This window comes from Salmo salar, chromosome ssa25 (assembly GCF_905237065.1).
Source record: "Salmo salar chromosome ssa25, Ssal_v3.1, whole genome shotgun sequence".
NCBI classification, from domain to species: Eukaryota; Metazoa; Chordata; class Actinopteri; order Salmoniformes; family Salmonidae; genus Salmo; species Salmo salar.
In genome coordinates this window covers 22,365,073-22,386,221 of record NC_059466.1, presented here as the reverse complement: position 1 = coordinate 22,386,221, position 21,149 = coordinate 22,365,073, and the positions used below count along the sequence as shown (strand labels likewise).

The 21,149-nt window shown below is 42.6% G+C and overlaps 1 protein-coding gene and 1 non-coding gene across 7 annotated transcripts; both read left to right on the top strand.

Annotated features, from left to right (window-relative positions):
• The first annotated feature begins 3,483 nt into the window (after positions 1–3,483).
• LOC106586397 (vesicle-trafficking protein SEC22a) lies at positions 3,484–16,089 on the top strand. 6 transcript variants are annotated; one of them, XM_014173628.2, is made up of 7 exons: positions 3,484–3,648; positions 4,329–4,542; positions 7,232–7,395; positions 7,705–7,878; positions 11,295–11,413; positions 11,714–11,782; positions 13,855–14,643. In XM_014173628.2, the coding sequence occupies exons 2-7, from the start codon at positions 4,361–4,363 to the stop codon at positions 14,053–14,055; spliced, it is 909 nt and encodes a 302-aa protein (XP_014029103.1). In that variant the 5' UTR covers positions 3,484–3,648; positions 4,329–4,360; the 3' UTR covers positions 14,056–14,643. The 6 variants fall into 6 exon arrangements, with proteins under 6 accessions (XP_014029103.1, XP_014029105.1, XP_014029100.1 ...); XM_014173630.2 differs by lacking the exon at positions 13,855–14,643 and adding an exon at positions 15,694–16,089 and having other exon boundaries at positions 3,593–3,697; XM_014173625.2 differs by having other exon boundaries at positions 3,593–3,697.
• trnaa-ugc (transfer RNA alanine (anticodon UGC)) lies at positions 14,918–14,992 on the top strand. The gene has a single exon. It is a non-coding gene; the product is annotated as a tRNA-Ala (tRNA).
• Positions 16,090–21,149: the final 5,060 nt, after the last annotated feature.

The following is a 21,149-nucleotide window of genomic DNA, read 5'->3' as shown; positions in this document are numbered from 1 at the left end:
CAAATAAATGCTTCACAGAGTTCAAGTAACAGACACATCTCAACATCAACTGTTTTCGGAGGAGACTGCGTGAATCAGGCCTTCATGGTCTATTGCTGCAAAGAAAACACTACTAAAGGACACCAATAAGAAGAAGAGACTTGGTTGGGCCAAGAAACATGAACAATGGATAGTAGACCGGTGGAAGTCTGTCCTTTGGTCTGATGATTCCAAATTTGCGATTTTTGGTTCCAACCGCCTTGTCTTTGTAAGACGCCGGGAAGGTGAACGGATGATTTCCGTATGTGTGGTTCCCACATGAAGAATGGAGGAGGAGGAGGAGGAGGTGTGGGGGTGCTTTGCTGGTGGCACTGTCTGTGTTTTATTTAGAATTCAAGGCACACTTAACCAGCATGGCTACCACAGCATTCTGCAGCGATACGCCATCCCATCTGGTTGTGCTCAGTGGGACTATCATTTGTTTTTCAACAGGACAATGACCCAACCAACACACCTCGAGACTGTGTAAGGGCTATTTGACCAAGAAGGAGAGTGATGGAGTGCTGCATCAGGTGACCTGGCCTCCACAATCACCCAACCTCAACCCATTTGAGATGGTTCGGGATGAGTTGGACCGCAGAGTGACGGAAAAGCAGCCAACAAGTGCTCAGCATATATGGGAACATTCCAGATGAAGATGGTTGAGAGAATGCCAAGAATGTGCAAAGCTGTCATCAAGGCAAAGGGTGGCTACTTTAAAGAATATAAAATATATTTTGATTTGTTTAACACTTTCGGTTACTACATGATTCCATATGTGTTATTTCATAGTGTTGATGTCTTGACTATTATTTTACAATGTAGAAAATAGTTAAAAAAATACAAATCCTTTAATGAGTAGGTGTGTCTAAACTTTTGACTGGTACTGTATATTATTTACAAAAAAATATATGGGGGATTGTAAATGATGCCGACAATTACATTGATGGAAGCCACAATCTATGTGCAATATTAAAGCTGATATACCCCCACCAAATTGTTTTATTTTTTATTATAATAATAATTAGAAATAAAAAAATATATGTTTCTATAACTTAATTGGAGCCCACCTGTGGTGAATTCAATTGATTGGACATGATTTGGAAAGGCACTCGCATGTCTGTATAAGGTCCCACAGTTGACAGTGCATGTCAGAGCAAAAACCAAGCATTGAGGTCGTAGGAATTGTCCAAAAAATGTCTGCAGCATTGAAAGCCTTCATCATTCTTAAATGGAAGAAGTTTGTAACCACCAAGACTCTTCCTAGAGCTGGCCGCCCTGCCAAACTGAGCAATCGGGGGAGAAGAGCCTTTCCGAATGCACTGTAAATACAGTCTACTACTCAATGGGGAGGGCATGAACGGAAACAACACAGCAATAACACCAGGACACAGTACCCTTCGCTCACGCTTGACAAGCACTACTGTCTGGCAACGGTGTGGAAGTAGCTACCTAGTAGCCAATACAGTCACAGTAAACACACGCATCATCAATACTTTTAATCAAAATTATTAGCTGGGTGGTTCGAGCACTGAATGCTGATTGGCTGACAGCTGTAGTATATCAGACCTTATACCATGGGTATGACAGAGCATTTATCTTTACTGCTTGAATTAAGTTATTAAACAAGTTTATAATAGCAATATGGCACCTTTGGGGTTTGTGGAATATGGCCAATATACCACAGCTAAGAGCTGTATCCAGGCACTCCTCGTTGCATCGTGCTTAAGAACAGCCCTTGGCCGTGGTATATTGTCCATATACCACACCCCCTAGGGCCGTATTGCGTAAGTAAACAATTGTCAGTTTCATAACTGAAAATTTACAATTATTTGTGTAAAACTGACTCAGACTCATCCTGAAAAACAGAATATTGGGATGCAGATACCCCCTCCTGTGCCATTGAGTACATTCACATTTTTGTATAAAATACATCAAATGCATGGTTTCCATATGTTTGATGCCATTCCGTTAGCTAGGTTCCAGCCATTATTATGAGCCGTCCTCCCTTCAGCAGCCTCCACTGCTTCAGGGTTACTCTGGGCAGAGCATAATTCAGTTGGTGGTACAGCAACCGAAAAAGGTTGGGAACCACTGCTCTTTGTGACAGTGTGCACACTTTCAGTTTGTTTGCCAGCTCATATAAGAAGAAATGGACTACTTCAAAATCAAGATGGCGCTGCCATGCTCTCACAGATGCCAAAACGTGACAGATGCAATTTTGTGATGTCTATCTAAACTCTGTCTGGTAAACACAGACAGAGTTTATATCCTGTGTGTACAGTAGCTAGCTAGCTAGCTTTCCAATGGCTGTAACCACGCTTGGTGGGAAGATGGCGGAAGTGGATGCAGAGTTCGAATCAAACAGCGTGTCGAGCAAATTTGGTGAAGACAATTGTTCTGAATGGACAACAGTAGTATCAAAAACTGGAACATAAAGGAAATTGTCTAAAATTGGAGTGGAGGATACGTGTGTGAATGATAATGAATTGTTTGTTGAGTAAGGATGCATATGTGGGGAAACCCGTTTTGAGGTGTCAAATGGTGAAGTATACATTTGGAAAAATGGAGTCTGTCAGAGTGACCAGGAGTGGTCTTATTTTTATTCATTGTATTTCTGAAGAACAGAGGAAGATTGCAGTGGGTCTCAGAAGAATCTGGACAACTAAAGTTTTGTGTTTTGAACTTCGGGGGTAGAGCACCCGTCAAAGGAGTCATCTCAGGGGTGATGACGGATATTCAAGTTGAATACCTGAAGATAATTCCTGGTGTGGTTGGTGCCCGGCGTCTGACCCACTGGGTGAATGGCGAACAAGACAAAAGTCTGTTGGTCCTGTTGTTTTTTGATGAAGAGCAAATACCTACGCAAGTGTTGCTTGGTTTTATAAGATATGCTATAAGAGGCTTCATCCCCAAACCCCTGCATTGTAAGAATTGTAAAGGATTTGGTCATGTTTAAAGTGTGTGCAGACGAACAAAGTATACTGAAGAACGTTGTGTAGAAGGACGACGGTGTTGCAATTGTGGTGGGGATCATGATTCTGAGTTCCTGGAGTGCCCTGTAAGGGTGAAGGAGACTGAGGTTGCAAAAGTTAGGGCGGTCAATCAAATCTCCTATGTGGAGGCGATTTAAAAGAATTGAGAAAACAAGTGATGCTAGTGAACATATGGTAGTGGATACACCACAGCCTGTAGTAAATGTTTGCTTCCAGACAAAAGATACTATGTGTGTTTTTAAAAAGGTGGATTTTGTTGCGTTCATTGCCACAGCTATAAACTGTACAGCACAAGTCTCAAAGAAGTCGAAGAAACTGGACATTATTGTGGCTGTGGCAGAAAAGTTTTTGGGACTTTTTAAAATGTATTTTACATCTGAAGACTTGTAAGGGGTACTGGCGCCGGAAGACCCGCCCTCCCATGTTCCCCTTGAGCCTGTGTAAGCATCAGATCAGTAAAAAAAAGAACAGAAAAGTTGTTAGATTTTAGTTTTTTTTAGTTTGTTCGTTTTTTTGTTCTGTTTCCATCCCGCATAGTAGGTTGCGGGATGCACATTCAATTGTGTGATCGCCAATATACCATAGAAGAAGAATGGATGTAGCTATAAAAATGAAACGTGCCCGCCCTGTGATGGTACGTTAGCATCAACTTCGCAGCGGTGCATTGACACGTGTCTTTTCAGGTTAGCTTGCAAAAATAACAATTCCTGTCCATGTGTTTTGAAGGCCATGCTTGACAATGTTATTTTTGCTTTTCCTAGCTAGCGTCCTACAGCAGTATCCATGTGCAGTAACTAGCTGGTAACTTTAGCTAGCTAATTGACAACAGGTAGGAGAGCGTAAAGGGCTTGTTTGAGGAACTAATGTTAACTAACTAGCCAGATAACTAGCAACTATTACTATCTTTAATTGCGCCATCCTCAAAGGTTTACCCAGCATTATCCTGCTGCGAAAGGTAACTAGCTACTTGTCCAGTGTTGCTGAGCTAGCACTGCCCAGAAAATCGCTTATGCGTGGACTATATCATGGCAAACTGACAAATGTTTTCAGGCTCACTCAAGCCACATGTAGCTTGCTAGCGAGCGTCTGGACGGTGACGTGGGCACACAGTTGTCGTTAGTACTAGCGGTTCCTCAAGGTGCTATCCAAGGTACTGAACCGTGGCAGTCTAGATTAGATGGTAATATTGATATGCTGCCAGGCTAATCTGGCAATTTTAGTTAAGATTTATCAGATTTAGTTCAATTTTATCAGAAAGCGCATGACTTCACAATCATCATGCCCTTGAATCTATGAACATGCTCTGTTTTGAAGGTGTCAGTCCTGAGTGCGTGTAGGGCAGTAAGATGTCGATGGTCCTGTTTGCCTTGGTGATGAGGAGTACGGATGGTCTACCCCTGTCTGCCACCACAGACTATGAGCAGGACGAAGGCCTACAGGAAACCAAGAAGCAGATCAAAACTCTGTCTGAGAAACTCTCCACTTTCCCAAGCCGCTGCTCTCTGAAGACAGGAAAGTTCAATATCCAGTAAGTTTGGCTTAACTGTGAATCATAAAGTGGTATTATCAAAGATTTTATATTAACTCTTGTAGTAGACTGATATTTTCACCACCCAAAGTTGCTAGCAGTTCTCTATACCCCCCCCCAGACTGCATCCGAAGCCGTGTCCTCCGAACATGTGCAGACCAGTTTTTACGGATGTATTCAACATCTATCCCAGTCTGTTTTCCCCACTTGCTTCAAGATGTCCACCATTGTTCCTGTGCCCAAGAAAGCAAAAGTAATATCGTTCAGTTACCATCACCCTGTAGTACTCACTTCTGTCATCATGAAGTGCTTTAAGAGTTAAGGAGCATGACTTCCAACTTACCCGACACCCTAGACCCACTACAATTTGCGTACTGCCCCAAAAGATACACAGATGACGCAATCGCCGTCACACTGCCCTATCCCATTTGGACATAAGGAATATCTATGTATAATTATAATAATGCTGTTCTTTGACTAAAGCTCAGCCTTCAACACCATAGTGCCCTCCAAGCTCATCACTAAGCTCAGGCCCTGGGTCTGAACCCATCCCTGTGCAACAGAGTCCTGGATTCCTAATGGGCCAACCCCAGGTGGTGAAGCTAGGCAACACCTCCACAACGCTGATCTTCAACACGGAAGTCCCACAAGGGTGCGTTCTCAGCCCCCTCCTGTACTCCCTGTTTACCCATGACTGTGTCCACGCATGTCTCTAACTCAATCAAGTTTGAAGACGACACAACATTGGTAGGCCTTATTACCAACAATGACGAGACAGGGTGGAGGTGAGGGCCCTGGCGGAGTGGTGCCAGAAAGAAAACAACCTCTCCCTCAGTCAACAAAATGAAGGAGCTGATCGTGGACTTCAGGAGACAGCCGAGAGAACACGTCCACATCGACGGGGCCACAGTGGAGAGGTTGAAACGCTTCAAGTTCCTCGACGTGCACATCACTGACAAACTGAAATGACCCATTCAGTGTGAAGGCACAACAGAGGCTGAAGAAATGTGGCTTGTCCCTTAAAATCTTCACACATTTCTACAGATGCACCATCGTGAGCATCCTGTTGGGCTGTATCACATCCTTATATGGCAATTGCACCATCCACAACTGCAGGGCTCTCCAGAGGGTGGTGCTGTAAGTCCAACGCATCACCGTGGGTACACTGCCTGCCCTCCAGAACATCTACAGCACCTGGTGTCACAGGAAGGTCAATAAAATCATCAAGGACCTCCGCCACCCGAGCCACGGCATGTTCACCCCGCTACCATCTAGAAGACGCAGAGAGTACAGCGGGGACCGAGAGACTGAAAAAAAACGTTTAGATCTCCAGGCCATCAGACTGTTAAATAGTCACCACTAGCTGGCCTCTGCCCAGTACCCTGCCCTGAACTTAGTCACTGTTACTTGCCAGCTACCACCCAGTACTCTACCCTGCACCTTAGACTGCTGCCCTATGTGTACAGAGTCATTCAACACTGGTCACTTTAATGTTTACATACTGTTTTACCCACTTTTACCCACCATATGTATATTCTGTATTGTGGTCTAGGCTTATCCTATATAACTACTGCTGTAAAGACCTTTTCTATTCATTTACTGTCTATAATGGCTATCCACACCGTCATATATTTATATTCTGGACTGATATTGCTAATTATGATATTTCTTAATTCCTTCATTGACATTTTTGAGATTTGTGTGTATTGTTGGGTATTATTGCACTGTTGGAGTTATAAAACATAAGCATTTCTCTGCACTTGCAAAAACCTCTACAAAATGTGTCCGTGACCAATAATATTTGATAGTTTAATTTGGCTTTGAATGGTGTTAACACTGTCATTTTATAAAATGCTTAGAGATGGTCTGTTTACATGGAAATGGGTTATTAGCTAATTGGTCCCATTTAAGAGAGCAGATATTGGCTTGAATAAAAAGGAGTGTATACACACACTCGCGCATCCCTCTCCAGCAGCAGGGTTGGTTGGCCATCCACTCTACAGTCTGAAGCCTCATTTGATATCTCAAGGTCCTTTAATCAAGGCTCAACATTGGCCTTGACACTGAAGGAAAGTAACTGAGGACGCGCCAGACAGCAATTAAATCACTGGTTAATTTAATGGAAAGATTTAAAGATCCCTTTGGGCCATGCTTAACTCGGATGTATTGCACCTTTTTTAAGGGGTTCTTCTCCGGGTGGGTGGAGCCTTTAGTCAGCCCCTGCCTGGCACTCTCCTAATGACTGTTATTCATCATAAGCAGAGAGGGGGGAGAAGCGGGAGCTCGCTGTTCCCACTTCCCCCTCTCTTTTTAATGCCTGTTGGGTGAGTCGTGTTTCTTTCTGTGAAGTTATTTACAGTGGTAAACATACTGGCATCGCTCTGCTCTACAATGCAGTCACACAACTAACAAGCCTTCAAGCCACCTGATGTTAAAATGTTGAATAGATTTTCTGTCATTTTATTGATGAATTTGTTGGAAACACCGGTGGTGAGGATTTTTTTGTGTTAGGCTATATCTTAGATATCATTCTCCAAACAGGTGGTATGATGCCAGTGTTTGTTACAGACAATTGAATTTGGTCTTGAAGGTCATCACATGCAAGGACATTTCTTAGTTTTTCTGATTTGGTTGGTGTACTTCCCACTGTTCAGCACTGCAATTGCAATAGATGCTGGTTGTGTGTTAGTTTCACCAGTTCTCTGGGACTGGGATATCTGGTGGTGTGTACGGAGAACTGCCCCAACGCCCTGGCCTTCTGTTTCCTGGAAGAGATGCAGAGCCAGTTTCTCCACAGGTGCGATGGCTTTCTCATCCGCAACGCTGTGAGGCCTTACTCCTCCAGCGAGTTTGGTGAGTCTGTTTTCCCTAGCCTGGTCCCATGTCTGTTGGTCCTGTAACCAACTCATATGGTCGGTATGGCATGACAACATGATCTGTGACCCGGCTAAGTTTTTCCTACAAATTATATTTTGCCTTACTGTCAAATCAAACAGGGTTTCCCTGTTTTTGAAGCAACACTTTTTCAAATTGAAACCCTGTTGTACCTATATAATTACTAGTATCATACTAATCATGTAACGGCAGATGCTGCCATGACATTCCTTTCCAGCGTAGGTTGTATTTTTAATACCATTTTGTTTTTTTTACTGGCACTTCCAGACGACTTCCTCCAGGATACGAAGCAGCGCTACAATAGCCCCTGCTCCCTGACCTCTAAGATCAGCCTGGCTGACATGCAGTCAGAGCTCAAGATGATACCGACATACCAGCTGTCCCCTGAGGACCTACGGTCATGCTTCTCGCGCCGCAACGTCTTCCGTTACAAGAGCATAAGTAAGTTCCACACATGCACGCACCGGGGTTTCCGTTAGCTGGCTTTTGGCTGGATTTTTTTGTTGTTGATAAACTGATGAATAATATTGGTGATGGCCAATTGTCCGGGATAAAACAATTCCCATTGCGACATGCTTTTTAGCCTATTCAATGATTGACATGCCAGTCGACGTAAATACATTTGACTGGTCGTGCTTATCGATCTATAGGTTAATTTTCATAATTTAGTTGAATTAAATTGGCACGCGTACAGTATATTCGTTATGCATCTTATCACACGCGTACAGCATACAGATACAGAGCATTCGGCTGCAGCATCTTGTGGTGCTTTCAAGACAACTGGCAACTAAAAATACTAGGTCAAATCATGAAGTCAGTGATCTTCAGGTTGGAAAGTGAGCTCTAGAAAGAGGCCAGAGTTCCCAAGTTGGATGACAGTTGAAATAGATTTTTACAAGTCAGCTCTTTATTTTTCTTTATTCCCCAGTTGTCTTGAGTGCTCGGAAGTGAGATCTTTCCGAGTTCAATTATTTTGAACGCAGCAAACTGAAGGCAGGCTTATTAATCAGTGTCACACCACTTTGTAATGAGCTGGAGGCAGTATGTATTTAGAAGACATGCTTCATTGTTTGAAACCTGAATGTTTAAGTACATATTATGAGGCATGTCAAAGTGGCCTATTAGATCTCTCTTTCTACATTTTTATAATGGATATTTTTATCTGTCACATGAAACTGCTCACATGTGCAGTGCCATTTTGACAACTGTTTTCCCTCTAATTGCATTATGGGACAAACATTACTGCATAGCCTTGTGTGCGTTGCTGCGCTTATGTGAATAAATAGTTTATCAACATCTTTTAAGCTAAACGTTCTGATCTGTTGCATCACTCATTGCTTTTTAAAATATATGTTTTATTTTAATGTGACCTAGGCCTACTTGTATGAATTTGGGATTTATCTTTCACAACTGTTCCAGAGTCTGTTTGGATAGGCTATTTCTTTCTTGACAAGCTGACCAATAGAATAGGTAGCCTGAGGCCTTTTTCAATCAAAGCACCTAGCTGCCTTTGATGCTTTTAGGCATTGTAAAATATGACTCTACACAAGCTTTAACATAATCACGTAACTGTGTACTGAATGACAAATGGATTTCATCTGCATTCCATCCCCCTCATTCTAATCTTCCCTTATCCCATTTACCTAAGCCTTTACTGTAGGTATCTCCCACTGTCACGTTAGCACATGTTTAAAATGGCTTCCATCCATTCCGTACCTCATGGGCAGCTTGGTTGGAAACAGAGCCAAAGTTAATCACATGAAAGCCCTATGGGGCAGCTCTCTGAATGACACCTTACCCTGCAGCTGTTTGTGTGTGTGTCTGGCCCGCCACTCCATTAGTGATCCCTGACTGAGACAGGCCTCCATAGAGCCCCCCCCCACCCCCGCCTGCCTCTCCGGACACTCTGGATCAGTAACTTCTGATACCTTCACCTCTGTAACCCCAGCTAAGTGATTCTGCCCTGGGTCACCACAGCTCCTCTGTCTCCCTCAAGAACCACTGCTTTCCTATTCACATTTCTTCTCTCTCGCTGTGGATATGGGAAGAGTAGGAGGAATGATAATCACATTGTTTTAACGTTGTAGTTAAGATTCCACATTTTGGGACTGAATCAGTGGTTTCTTTTTAGATGTTGGGAGAATTCTAAGATTGCACATGATGGTGTAGTGCAGGGCTATTCAACTGGAGGCCCGAGGGCTAGATCTCACCCTTTTATCAATTTAGCCTTGCCCCTTGTGACAGGCTGGCTGATTGATACCTTGTCATCTTAAAGGCTTGAACTCTTTCAGTTCCTCCTTGAAAGAGGAACAGAAAAATAAATGGTTGTAAGTCCGCTGTCTTTAAAATAAATGAAGTACTTTTATAAAGTAAACGCTGATGGCTAAAACAAATGTTTTTTTCCACAGTCAGGAAACACCTTTTCAGGGAAACACAGGCCCCGATTACACATTGCAGGCACCTGTGCCGATTAGCCACTCCCACCAATTAGGAAATACAACTGGTAATGTTCGGAGATGGAAAAGTGCAGCTTATGGATTAAACGGATACTGAGTTGATACAGAAAAGAAATGGCATTGCATCACAATGAATACTTTGAATCAATTAATAAATATACATTTATTCCATAGTGAACATTAATTAAAAATAAATCTGACCTATTGTCAAAATGACAAGTGCTACTAGGCCTATTAATTTGGTTTCTGGCTGTTTCTAGCGCTAATTTGGCATGTAAAAAAAAAACAATTTGCTATGATTTTGGCTCTTTCAATGGTTTGGACTATAAGCTATTATGACCCCATGCATGAAAACGAAGACTCCAAATTTGAGCCTGAAGGAAATATGTTCCAGGAACACTTACTGTACGTGCCTTCTGTTTCTCTCTATGATGCAACATGTTCATGTAATGTTACAACCTAATGACTGGGGGAAATTAATTCAAAGCATTCTTCCTTCAGACTGAAATTTGGAATTGGGCTACTTGATTGCCATCTATTTGTTATTTATGACTTTTATTGAGATTATGGCAAGGTCAGATTCAAATATGTTTCTTAAAACAGAATCAAATAAATAGCTTGCTGGTCCATGTTTTCACTATCCCTGTGTTAGGGGAGTAAAGAGGAAACATTTTTTTTCAGAGGATTTTAAAACAACCTGACTACTGTAATCAACATTTTAAATGCGTTTTATGGTATGTGTTTTTGACCACATTCACCAACCCTGGCATCCAGTAGTCCCATTGGATAACATGTCCTAATAAGCTAAGAAAACCCTGTTCAGACTCCTGATTACCCCAAACACGTTCATATGAGATTATTAACTAATCATTTAGCTTTAGTGTCACCACTCATTCATTGTTTGTCCGCATCACTTTGAGGCCATTCTAGAGTGAGCTCAGCATCCCAAAATCCTGATCTGTGGTGGAGAAGCAACATGAGGAAGATGGCAGGGGCAGCGATGCCTCTTTTCCTTAGACGTTGTTTCTAGTTTTGCTGTTGGTTGTATCTTTCTTGGTTTTTGTTGGTGTCTGTCCCCTCCAGCAATTCACTTTTTGAATATGTGACCCCCATAAAAATCTAGTTGAATAGCCCTGATGTAGTGCTTTATCATTTATTTTTCACCTATTCTCAGAACCCCTAAACTTATCCTGCTCTATGTAGCTATTTTAATATTGATATGAATTTAGTCACGCCTACTTTACACCAAACCCTAAGTCAGTGAAGTCTCTGGCAGGGAGTGTGTATTGTGATGTCCTTCAGGATGTGGCTGTATCAATCAGAGCTTCTTAATGTGTGTATGGCTCATTGGCCAGCAGGTCATTACTGCTGATTCTTTACAGTTCCCTTCCTCTCCCCCAGCTCCCAGCCAGCTGCTTGAGCCGGTGTCTCTACGTGGCATCATGTCCTGTGTGCTAAGCATCTTCTGTGGAGGCCTCAATCTACTCCAAGGGTTTCATGCCATAGAGGGCTTTATGCAGGTACAGTAAGACCAGAGAGATGCATTGCATTTTATTTCATTCTATGGGTATGACAGTGAACACCTGTAACTATAATATGTAAAACCAAGCCTTCATAGGAATCATTTAAATACCTCTTAGTTGGAGATGAGCTTAAGCATTTCAGGAGCTATTTTTGTTCAGTGCTTTTGTTAGCTGGTTGTTTCCGGTTTCACCAAGCCTTGTTGTGAAAGGCCTACCTGCTGCTGAACATTCAGTGGCTATACATTAATTTACCTCCATCTATACTTCTACCTCCTTACCCATCCTGTGCATCTGCAGAGTTACAACGACAAAGACTTTAATGACATGATTGCCTTTTTCCTGGGCACAGCAGGCTGTTTGTATCAGGTAAGTGATAGCTAGTAAGAGTAAGAGCTGCTTGCTTCTGCCTGGCTGACACTGTACTGAGTGACTAACAACCCTGCACTTTACACCACAGCATGATTTACGTCATAACTCGGTGTACAGAGGGGGGTGTTAGACCTAGATGCAGTGCATTTGGAAAATATTCAGACCCCTTCCCTCTTTCCACATTTTGTTACAGCCTTATTCTAAAATGCATTAAGCAAAAAAAATTCAGCATCAATCTATGCTACCCCATAATGACAAAGTGAAAACAGGTTTTCAGAAAATTTTGCAAGTGTATTAAAAGTAAAAAGACACCTTTACACAAGACTCGAAATTGAGCTCAGGTGCATCCTGTTTCCATTTCATTCTTGATGTTTCTACAACTTGATTGGAATCCACCCTTTGGTAAATTCAATTGATTGTACATGATTTGGAAAGGCACTAATAAAAATTAAAAAAATTATTTGTACAGGCATTCCTGGGTGTTAAACTAGACATCGGTCGATACCAATGTTGGCATTTTCAGCTATATGCACGTCAGCTTTGACATCGGGGTGTTAAACTAGACATGTATAGATGCACGATATATCGGTGAACATATCGGAATCGGACGATGCCTAGTTTAACACCTCGATGTCAAAGCTGACGTGCATATCTATATAACGTAGGTACATGACTTAATGACGCCATGGAAAATTGTGCCCTATATGTGCAACACAGCATTCCTAAACTAGCCCACAATGTATGCTGTGTGGATCGAGCAGTCAGCAGAGTAACAAAATTTCAGCAAGACAACTCAAAGTGCGAAATCCATTGAAGCCAAGATAATGAAGTTCATTGCCCTTGACAATCAACCGTTCTGTCGTGGGTGATGTTTGATTTCGCTGACTGGTCGAGCATCGGCACACTACCAAGTGCGCTATTTTTCAGATGTTGCACAGTAATGGCGTCACTGCTATTAGCTTCACAACACATACTATGGACTGCCATTTGCGTCTTTGCGCGTGAAGATGCAGTAGCACTCTCAAAGCTGTACAAAAGTCTGCCTCTGGAAGCAATGTCCGCACAATAGCTGTTTGTGCGGAGCTTAATGAAATGGGTTTCCGTGGCTGAGCAGCCATACCATGCACAATGCCAAGCGTCGGCTGGACTGGTGTAAAGCTCGTCGCCATTGGACACTGGAGCAGTGGAAACACCTTCTCTGGAGTGATTAATCATGCGTCACCATCTTGCAGTCTGTTGGACTAATCTGGGTTTGGTGGATGCCAGGAGAATGCTACCTTGCATAGTGCCAACTGAAGTGTGGAGGACGAATAATGGTCTGGGGCTGTTTCTCATGGTTCGGGCTAGGCCACTTAGTTCCAGTGACAGGAAATCTTAACGCTACAGAATACAATGACATTCTGTGTTTCCAAATTTGTTTCAACGGTTTTGGGGAAGGCCCTTTCCAGTTTCAGCATGACCGTGACCCCGTGCACAAATCGAGGTCCATACAGAAATGGTTTGTCGACTGACCTGCACAAGCCCTGACCTCAACCACATTGATCACCTTTGGGATGAATTGGAATGCCGACTGCGAGCCAAGCCTAGTTGCCCAACATCAGTGCCCGAACTCACTAATGCTCTTGTGGCTGAATGGAAGCAAGTCCCCGCAGAAATGTACCAACCTCTAGTGGATGCCTTCCCAGAAGAGTGGAGGCTGTAATAGCAGCAATGGGGGACCAACTCCACATTAATGCCCATGATTTTGGAATGAGATGTTCGACTAGCAGGTGTCCACATACTTTTGGTTGTGTAGTCTAGCTCCAATTTTCACATTGTACTCGATGTGTCCTTGAATGTGCAAAAAAATATGTATTTGTTTTAATAGTCTATGGCTTTTATTGATTTCTCGTAGTGGATTGACGCGTGCACTAAATTGGGGCATCCCGGTTTTAAAGTCATTGATCCTAACTCTCTTGGTCAAAATTGGACATGGTTTGAAAGCAAAAAGATTGGTTTTCTGCAAGCGATATTCTTTTTCAATACAATGCAGTAGGTCTATTTTCACAGTTGACCTTTTCTCTCTGCAGTTTTACCTGTTTGGTTACTTCTCTGTGAGGAGGAACAGTAAGTCATTCCTGGCCTTCGCCCTGATCTGTCTGTCCAACATCTGCCTGTTTGAACTGAGGAACGTGTGGCAGATCCTCTTCCACGTGACTGTAGCGGCCTTCATGACACTACAGATCAGACTGAGGCAGCTGCAGTGCAAAGCTCCGGACTACAACGTCTGACAAACCACAACCACAAGACTTACAACAAGAAGGGAAAAAGACTAAAACAAACCAACTTTGTCTGACAAATACCCAGAAAGATACTTACCACCAACAGCAAAACCAGAAACCACAATGTCTAAGGAAAAGAGGCATCACTGCCTTTATCTTCCTCACGTTGCTTCTCCACCACAGCTCAGGATTGATGGATGCTGAGCTCACTCTAGTGTGACCTCAGTGATGCGGACCAATAGGATTAATGGGTGGTGCCACTACAGCTAAATGATTAGTTAATTGGCTAATACTCGTGAATGTCTTTGGAATGAACAGGAGTCTGAACAGGGGTTTCTGTCTTAACTATTATTACATGTTAGCAAATTGGACTACTGGAGACCAGGGTTTCTGAATGTGGTCCTCTTTTTGCCATGTGTACTGCATGTCCAGTGAGGTTAGGTCAGTACTCAACTGTCATTCTCTGAATCCCTGGCATCCCATATGTGTCTCACATGTTTAGACCATTTTTGTAATTAGGCAATTGTTTTTGTTGACATGGCTAGTAAATATTTGTGTTGATTATGAATTTACCTTTGAATAAATGATGTGCATGATTATGGTCTACTTTTATTTTGGACAGTGATTTTAAGCCATACAATTATGCACACTCACTAAGCCTGTAATGTCCATGTTTTATTTTTTGCTGCAGGCATCAGTCGTATGCTATTGCTTGATAGCTTAGTTGGTTATGGCATATGTTTAAACAAAGGATGTAATGTGGTGTTATCCCACTGTCAGCACTGAGAGGACAACCTAGTCAACTGACAGACCCTCCCTGGTGCAGAGGTGGTAACAGCAGCCACTGCTGGAATGGATTGGCCTCCCTGTGGCCTCCCTGTGGCTCAGTTGGTAGAGCATGGTGTTTGCAACGCCAGGGTTGTGGGTTCGATTCCCACGGGGGGCCAGTACGAGGAAAAAAATAAAAAGGGATGAAATGAATTGAAATGTATGCATTCACTACTGTAAGTCGCTCTGGATAAGAGCGTCTGCTAAATGACGTAAATGTAATGATTGAATTTATCTGTGAGCCCTCACCAACCCCATATTTCAGGGTATTAGTTAATTTAATGATGATTTGAGGAATTGTGCCAAGAGTGTTCTGGTTTTTATTTTGGGCGTATCCATGGCCAGTGTCAGTCAGACTAGATCTATTATCTCCACTCATGCAGTGACTAAACATGTATTAAAAACATTTGGAAACTATCTACATGTATTTCTGGGGACTGACTACTGCACTGACTCAATCCTTAAAGGTCCAATGTTTTTTAATATAATTTCTGAGTAACAATTAAGAACCTTAGTGTTGTTTTCAATTAATATGGTTAAAAATAAACCCAGCTTAGCAAAGAGCAATTTCTCAAGCAAGAATTTTGCTAGGAATGTCAGTGGTCTGAGGGAAACTGAAAACTAGCTGTTATTGGCAGAGGTTTGGAACTCTTTTGGTCTTTTAACAAATGTATGGCTTGGTGATGTTACCAGGCAGGTCAAAACTACATAACACCAAAACAATCAAATTTCACGTGGTCATTTCAAACCACTCTTACACTTGTGACGACCCTCCCACTCTGTCTGCCGTATTCTTTGCTCTTGTTTTCCTTATTATAGGATGTCGGTGGGCAGAGCCGGGATGGTCGTCAGCGAAATGGGACACGCCTGGGTGTGTCCCGGAATAAATAGACCTTTGCCCCATTCATTGAGGAGACTCTCCCTGCAGACACACTGTTGGATTTTAGTTGTGGCATTTTTTGTGACCGTTTTTGGTCGTTTTTGCTTTGGCACCTTTCAACACCCCTCATTATTACATCCATGCAAGCAACTACTCACTAACACTACTGACTACATACACCATTGTTAATTGTGTATTGTTTACTTTAGTTAACGTAGTAACAAATATATTTGTTATTCCGTTGTCTCCCTTTTTTGTTATGGACTTTGAGCCGGTTCATGACACGCACACAAGGTATTTTCAGTATTAGTCACACCTCATAGATGTCTATCGCTGCACTAAATAAATGAAACATGTTTTGGACTGCACTGGGCCTTTAAGATTTGTCACTGACAATGGCCAAAACAGCCTGTACATCTTAACAGACTTACTCCAGTATGAAATGGGTCATAAAAACGTTTTGGTGTTGGCTATTTGGACTGACATAATTCTACAATCCATGTAACTACACAAAATCAAGAGGATAGTCATTTTACATATGACTTTTCTGATGTGCACAAAGAATTTGACTTAATCTTCTATTACGTGTTTCATTAGAATTTCCCCTTTATTCCTTTTTGAGAACAAGCGCTACTGATTTATAAAGATCAGACCCAGATATCTGTCTGCAACACCTATTCATTTACAGAAGCAGAGTTTCAGGCAAGAAGCAGTGAGAGGTAGGCATTCTGGGAGACTTCATGGTGATTACCTCTTTATTATTATTATTAGTGTGTTCAATATTAGAAGCAGCAGAAATTTCATCCAGAGGTACATGGAGCTCTTGGCTCAATATTCCTCTGTTCTTAATCAGGAAGTGTGCGGTTGAATGCAGATGAAGAACATTTGGCTGTTATAAGGGGGAAATTGTAGCTCATTTGTTATGCTATTTCTATTTGGACGCAAATGAGTGGCCGTCAGAGGCCTATTTGTGACTATTCTAATCTACTCCCACAGACATAATTAAGGCTATTTTCTCACTGCCCACAGCATCCATGGCCAGCTCACAGGTGTGGTGCTTTAAAGGGTAAGGACTATGTCATCATTTAACAAGATGACCATTGTATTATGAGTCCTGCTTAAATCACTTCCACCACATGTACTGTATGCTACTTCCAAGTATATTTAAAAAATAATAATTCTTCATTCAGCTTTGTAGGGAATATAGTGATATCCTAAATCATTATATTGCTTTCATCTAGCCAATATCATAGCTATATCATTAGTGAAGACAAGACAAAGGGAGACACTATTTAGTACAGCCTATCTATTGCGATCCTTGTTATGGTATCAATGACAGTGCACTGCTGCCCCCATCTGGACATCTAGAGGAACAATCAACTCAAACACTCGGCAGGTTGGTTGGTAAGTTATCTCCTCTTCCTGCCAGTACCTGCTTACAGAAAAGGTTCCACTTTAGGGGCGGGTTGTTGAAACAGAAATAGCCTACCATTTGGATGGCAAAATACAGAAAAAATAAATATTTATATATATATATATATATATATACACACACACACACACACTGTGGACAGTTTATTAGGTACACCACCCCGTTTACGAAAATATTTTGCTCCTACAGACATTGAATCACGTGGCCGTGACTTGCTATATAAAGCAGGCCGACAGGCATCAATGCATTTAGTTACTGTTAGATTGAATGCTAGAATTGGCAAAACAAATGACCTAAGCGACTTTGAGTGACGCCGGTTTCAGTATCTCTGAAACGCAATGTTGCGGCTTGTCAATCAGGGCAGGTGGCCCCACATTTGTTTTCGTGTTGCCTGTTTTGCATGTTATTTTGGCATTAATAGGTGTCACATATCAGTTTGCAAAGAATGTAAAAAAAAAAAAAGAAGGTGCATACAAACATGGTCTCTTTTTTGCTTTCCTGAGTAAGGCAGCTCCAAAATGCAGGTGTTTCAGCCTTACTCAGTGCTTTCTGTGGTGGTGGGGCAGCCAGCGGAAAATACGGAGCGTAGTGGTTGGCGATGTTCTCTAGTTGCGGACACTAGGTCACCTCCAAATCTAAGGGTAGAGCTCGAAAACTCAAGTTACGACTGTTATCTTGGAACTGGGAAATCTGACTTGAGTGAGTTCAAGACAACTGGGAACTCGGGGGGAAAAACCAAGCTCCGACTGGGAAAATATGTTTTGAATGGTCATCCAATTCGGAATTGTAAGTCAGGAACTTGGACCTCTGTCTTGAGCTATGACCTGAAGATCACTGACGTCATCATGAAATATTCCTTGTTTTTTTCAGTTCTCAGTTGTCTTGAAAGCACCATAAATACAGAGAATGGCAGACTATGATGACAAAACTTGCCCACGAAGGACCGCCGCACCACCTTCCTGTTCAAGTGAGCACAGCACATTAAGGTGAGTCCAAAAATGTCTTGTATGCTGTAGCATAAATAATGTAATATGCCAGGGAGATATGTATACTGTAGCTAAGAAAGTAATACTTAGTGTATGTTGTGTAGCAAGCTGTTAGTAGGCCATGTGCCTCACCCTAATAATTTGGTCTCTTTTCCCCTCTTAATTTCGGCTAATGTTCTGACTTGGTGGTGCACATGTAGCTTATAACCTGTTTTAGAGAAATGTAATCATTGAATATTGTAAGAGCTTTCATTGTCTGCTTATTTGCCCACTTTATTTGTCCTACGGTTCTGACTTGGTGTACAGGAAGAACAGTGTAATTATGTCGCTGTACATTTCAAAGTGCTGAACAAATAGTTATATTGAATACGTCCGTCCTAGCTCTCTCATTAATGTCTTAGTCTAAATTATGGATCTTATCCGCTTGCGGTCCCCTTATGCCATAGTTTGTACATCTCAATTATCAGTAGAAACAACATTTGTTTATGCAAGTACGCCATATAAGCTACAGTACCCGTCAAAAGTTTGGACACACCCACTCATTCAAGGGTTTTTCTTTATTTATTTTGACTATTTTCTACATTGTAGAGTAATAGTGAAGACATCAACACTATGAAATAACACATATGGAATCATGTAGTAACCAAAAAGGTGTTAAACAAATCTAAATATATTTTATATTTGACATTCTTCAAAGTAGCCACCCTTTGCCTTGATGACAGCTTTTCACACTCTTGGCATTCTCTTAACCAGCTTCACCTGGAATGCTTTTTCAACAGTCTTGAAGGAGTTCCCACATATGCTGAGCACTTGTTGGCTGCTTTTCCTTCACTCTGCGGTCCAACTCATCCCAAACCATCTCAATTGGGTGGAGATCGAGTGACTGTGGAGGCCAGGTCATCTGATGCAGCACTCCATCACTCTCCTTCTTGGTCAAATAGCTCTTATACAGCCTGGAGGTGTGTTGGGTCATTGGAGAGCAAGATGGCACCAAAAGAGAGCGCTGCCTCGCTTCTAGTCCTTAGGAAACTTTGTGGAAGCGGATCCTTTGTACCCAGGGCATTTGAACTGATTCCAGAGGTCGACCCAAAACATCGCCGCCGGAGAAGAAGGAGACGGAGTGGTCTTCTGGTCAGACTTCAGAGGCACGCACACAACCCACCGCTTCCGAGTATATTACTCGCTAATGTCCAGTCCCGAGATAACAAGGTTGACAAAATCAGAGCAAGGGTTGCTTTCCAGAGAGACATCAGGGATTGTAACCTACTCTGTTTCACAGAAACATGGCTCTCTCGGGATATGCTGTCGGAGTCGGTACAGCCACCTGGATTCTCAGTGCGTCGCGCTGACAGGAATAAACATCTCTCCGGGAAGAAAAAGGGCGGGTGTATGTTTCATGATTAACAACTCATGGTGTAATTGTAACAACATACAGGAATACAGTGCCACTGACGTGGCCCGCTACCAAGGACTGTGGGTTCTCCTTCTCCGTGGCAGACATGAGTAGGACATCTGGTGTGTTTACGGACATATTCAATCTCTCCCTATTCCAGTCTGCTGTCCCCACATGCTTCAAGATGGCCACCATTGTTCCTGTACCCAAGAATGCAAAGGTAACTGAACTAAATTATCGCCCCGTAACACTCACTTCTGTCATCCTGAAGTACTTTGAGAGACTAGTCAAGGATCATATCACCTCCACCTTACCTGTCAAACTAGACCCACTTCAATAGGTCCACAGATGATGCAATCGGCATCACACTGCACACTGACCTATCCCATCTGGACAAGAGGAATACCTATGTAAGAATGCTGTTTGTTGGCTATAGCTCAGCATTCAACACCATAGTACCCTCCAAGCTCATCATTAAGCTTGAGGCCCTGGGTCTCAACCCCGCCCTGTGAAATTGGGTCCTGGACTTCCTGACGGGCCGTCCCCAGGTGATGAAGGTAGGAAACATCTCCACTTTGCTGATCCCCAACACAAGGGTATGTGCTCAGCCCCCTCCCGTGCTCCCTGTTCACCCATGACTGCGTGGACATGCACGCCTCCAACTCAATCATCAAGTTTGCAGTCGACACAACAGTACTAGGCCTGATTTACCAACAACGACGAGACAGCTTAAAGAGAGGAGGTGAGGGCTCTCGGCGTGTGGTGTCAGGAAAATAACCTCTCACTCAACGTCAACAAAACAAAGGAGATGATCGTGGACTTCAGGAAACAGCAGGGGGAGCACCCACCCTATACACATCGACGGGACAGCAGTGGAGAAGGTGGAAAGTTTTCAATTCCTCTGTGTACACATCACTGACAAACTTAAATGGTCCACCCACACAGACAGTGGTGAAGAAGGCCGAAGAAATTTGGCTTGTCACCTAAAACCCTCACAAACTTTTACAGATGCACAATTGAGAGCATCCTGTCGGGCTGTATCACCGCCTGGTACAGCAACTGCACCGCCCACAACCGCAGGGCTCTCCAGAGGGTGGTGTGGTCTGCACAACACATCACCGGGGGCAAACTACCTGCCCTCCAGGACACCTACAGCACCCGATGTCACATGAAGGCCAAAAAGATCATCAAGGACAACAACCACCCGAGCCACTGCCTGTACACCCCGCTACCATCCAGAAGGCGAAGTCAGTACATGTGCATCAAAGCTGGATCCGAAAGACTGAAAAACAGCTTCTATCACAGAGAGGCTGCTGCCTACATACAGACTTGAAATCATTGGCTACTTTAATAAATGGAACACTAGTCACTTAATAATGGCAATAATATTTACATATCTTGCATTACTCATCATATTTATATACTGTATTCTATACTATCTATTGCATCTTAGCCTATGCGGCTCTGTCATTGCTCATCCATCTATTTATATATTCTAATTCCATTCCTTTACTTAGATTTGTGTGTATTAGGCATTTTGAATTATAAATAAATTACAGACAGTGTCACCAGCAAAGCACCCCC